Genomic DNA, 3702 nt, shown 5'->3' with positions numbered 1-3702 from the left:
TGTTATTTTGGATACGGTTTAAAGTTAAAGTTATTTTCAGTTATAAAGTTATTTGGTTAATTATCTCTGAACTTGTTTAAAATGATCTCACTAAGGTATTAAGGTGGACCAGTTGGAAATAGGCATGTTACAGATCACATTACATGTAATTTCCATGCTACACATCCATGCTTGATCCATGTCATTCGATTATATTGATATATGTGACCATTGATGGGTTTAGCTACGTGAAAGTAGCGAAAGCCGCTTTGATTCTATGTTGATATGATTGATGGACGGGATTGTTTGGGGATACATTCGGTAATGATAGCAAAATTCTGAGTACTCATAAGGTTATGTTTAATGCACAATTATAAGGTGACACATATAGCCCAAGTCAGAGATTGTAAGGATTTTTAATTAAAGATGGGCTTATATGTGTAAATAATTGTGTGTTAAATTATAGGCTATCGAATTCGGTTGAGCTCGATTAAAGTGATCTAATAAGGTTTCGGTTTTGAGCTTTAATGTATCCAATTAAAGTATGGGTTTACATATGTGTAGAGACCGGGCCCAAGTCCTAATTCTATGATGGGCCGAATTAGGTCAAAGGGCATCCTCATATAAATAGGTTATGGTCCCCAGATCACACGCAACGAAACGAATTGTTCATTCTCTACTGTATCCCATCACAGAGAGGAATAGGAGACTGCGTGTAGATTTGGAAGATCATACCGCGAAATCCATATTGCACTAACCATGTCAGACTCAGGTATGCTTCCGCTTTAATTATTATATTTCTTGATGATTTAACATGAAAGATCCGGTATTTTAAAGTATTAAATTATCCAACAAAATATGCTCTTAACATCATGAATGGAGTACAACGAAAGGAAGGTGGTTCTTACTTGATAGTGAAAGCATGCCCCAAAATCGTGTGGCACAATAAAGAAGTGATCAGCTCCCTCAGTCCTATTCCAGTAAGGCCAGTTGGAAGAAATAAGCTGTATGGCACTCCTCATCATACGTGGCGATTTGAATGGTAAAGGGAGACCATTTGGTGTAAGGTCGCAGGTGGTATATACAGGAGTGTAGAACCAATCTGCTTCCTCAGGATCAAGGGTTCGAACTGGGCTTGATAGAAGGAACCGATGCATGTAAATCTCAGCAGCAAACATATGAGTCAGGCATCGTGGGTCCTTTTGCAGAATTTTTTTGTTGTATTTGCTAGGCAACTCATAAACAAAAACTTTTAACCTTCCAACTGGATCATCTTCCAAGACATCACCAGCACTACCTAAAATTTGGAAATATCAAATATTAAATTCGATAATGAATGACCTCATACTTTAAATTCGGAAAGAAAGTATATCACAACGACATGAGAAGCACTACTTCAAATTTGGGCACCAACTCTTTTCGGTTCCCCTGTTGGGTGGTAATTATAGTAGACGTACTTTGTTCTACAAGTGAAAATAAGAAACTCTTAATTTAACCATGGACGCAACTGCGACTAAGAACATATCATAGTAAATATTTAGATAGACATATCTTCGGAGGATTGTCTCTTAACAGAAACAGGAAACCACACACCTTGGATATTACATTTTTTCCTTTTTCTTCTTTATTGGGGGAAATAATAGGATTAGAGCTTTTCAAGGAAAATTCTAATGCAGGGAGAAATACAGCTATTCTGTTGCTTTCTAGGTTGAGCAATATGTTAGGAAAATACAGATAATTACTGATCCAAGGTCGACTTGATTGTACCCCATGATTTTATTAGATTTATGACATAGAATGCCCAAAAATCTCAGATCATGAATATCAATTTTGGATTAGACCAGAAGCAACACATGATTTACATGAGTACTTTCCCACATCTCAGAGTTGGGAATCTTCAAATTCAAAACAGAAACGGCATTCTATCAATTTAATCAAATAGAATTGACGACTTTTCTGGTTAATAAAGGAATAGTCATTCTTATTTGTACCGGAGATTACACCACATGATTGGAATTGGATCCTATTTACTACACAGATTAATCAACTGGAGGATCATGAATATCAATGTTTTGATTTAGACCGAAATAACCAAATGATTTATGACCGTACTTAACTAGGAATTTTCAGATTGAAATCCCCAAAAAGGATTCATTCAAATAAAATTGATAAAAAATTCTCAGTCTTGATCGAAAATGCATCCTAACTGAACAAAACTTCATTAGTGACTCTATTGAAGCAAAACATCAATAATCAATCCAAGTGAATCATTCATCAACGCTTTAATATAACAAGAATTATCACTCACTAACTTATTTTTCACAATTTCTTCACTGAAATTGGAAAATTATATAATATGTGTAGCCAATCCTCAACACTGCCCACGTCACAATAGAACCCTAACAGCATTCCGAATTCAACCCCCAGAATTGAAGAGAAATTATCAATACCAACCTCCCAGGTTTCTCAAATCAACAAAATAAATCCAATAAAACCAATAAGATTTCAGCTAAATCAACAGCTAATAGGTGAAATCTCAACGAGTTGAAATGAACATAATTATTCTTACCCGAGATTCTCTCAGTTTGTTGGGTTTTATGGAACTTGAAAGCTTCAATCCTCACGCAAAATGCGAAGTAAAAAAGCACAGCCAAAACCCATTTCTTCATTTTTCACAATACTCACTTTCCCCTCTCTCCAAAACCGACCCAAAATCAAGAAAATCCCACGGTTCAATTATAAAGGGGAGCGACCAACAAAAAATAAGGAATTAATATTTACTAAAAGAATAGGAAATTGGGTTGGCGCGAGGGAAAGATGGATAGTTGAAATGTCATTAGACAGTAGTTGTAAAAATGACTTGTCTTGCAACCCGCGATTTTATAAGACAGCACATGGAAAATGAAGGTTGATTTGTTTTTAAGCACAACCCAAAAAGTATGCGAAAAATTTGGGAAATAATTTCGATTGCTTCAAGAAACAAAGAAATCGGAAGCTCCGGTTCGGCGGCGCGTGGCTGGGGGTGCGAGGGGAATAGTGTTCGGTTAGCGTTGGCTGTCACTAACTGTCAAGTGTAATATGAGGAATTTATATTTTATTATCTTCATAATCAATTTCCCTAATTGCCATGCCTTCATGTTTATTTTAGAAAGCCAAATCTTTCTTTATCGTTTTAGTTTTAAAAATTTCATACATGTCACAAATTATGGACTCAAACTCAATTCTTCCCATCAACTCGTTTCTTGATGGGTCGAGCCGATTCACGAGTTACTTGTAACTCGTCAATTTTTTAATTAAAAAATACACTCGTGTTCTCTGAAAACAAATCGACGAGCTGCTCACACGAAATTTTTGCAAGAATCGAGTGTCATGCAAATCGAATCAGCAAATAGATCGTCCTTCTTAACACTTATACATAAATTTCTTAAGTAAAAAGTCTCAAAAGAGAAATCAAGAGAGGATCTATTTGATTCACCACTTCTCCCAATTTAGATGTAATTTTAGATGCTTATCACGTGATTATTCAATATTAGTCAGCTTGTTTAGTGACAGACGGTAACTCATTTCAAAGGAAATGAATAGAAAAGTATCACTGCATATAGATGAGATGTTCAAACTACACATCATGGATAGTGAAAATTAAACACATTTTAAATTTCTTTTTATTGAAATTTTTAGATAACAGAATTCAAACATTATATTCACGTGTAGATTGAGATTTTA

General features: G+C 35.1%; 1 protein-coding gene across 1 annotated transcript in view; it reads right to left on the bottom strand.

The window, feature by feature from the left end:
• Positions 1-3047, bottom strand: part of LOC111366451 (probable beta-1,4-xylosyltransferase IRX10L) — a 4791-nt gene extending 1744 nt beyond the window's left edge. Inside the window, exons 1-2 of the mRNA XM_022987211.1 lie at positions 2549-3047; positions 888-1276 (exon numbers count right to left, since the gene is read on the bottom strand). Of these exons, the coding sequence (XP_022842979.1) occupies positions 888-1276; positions 2549-2648 (489 nt within the window). The 5' untranslated portion in view covers positions 2649-3047. The remainder of the gene's footprint in view (positions 1-887; positions 1277-2548) is intronic.
• Positions 3048-3702: the final 655 nt, after the last annotated feature.

The sequence above is a fragment of the Olea europaea genome, chromosome 2 (assembly GCF_002742605.1).
Source record: "Olea europaea var. sylvestris chromosome 2, O_europaea_v1, whole genome shotgun sequence".
NCBI lineage: Eukaryota > Viridiplantae > Streptophyta > Magnoliopsida > Lamiales > Oleaceae > Olea > Olea europaea.
Note: the sequence above shows the minus strand (reverse complement) of the source record. Positions and strands in the feature narration are given on the sequence as shown.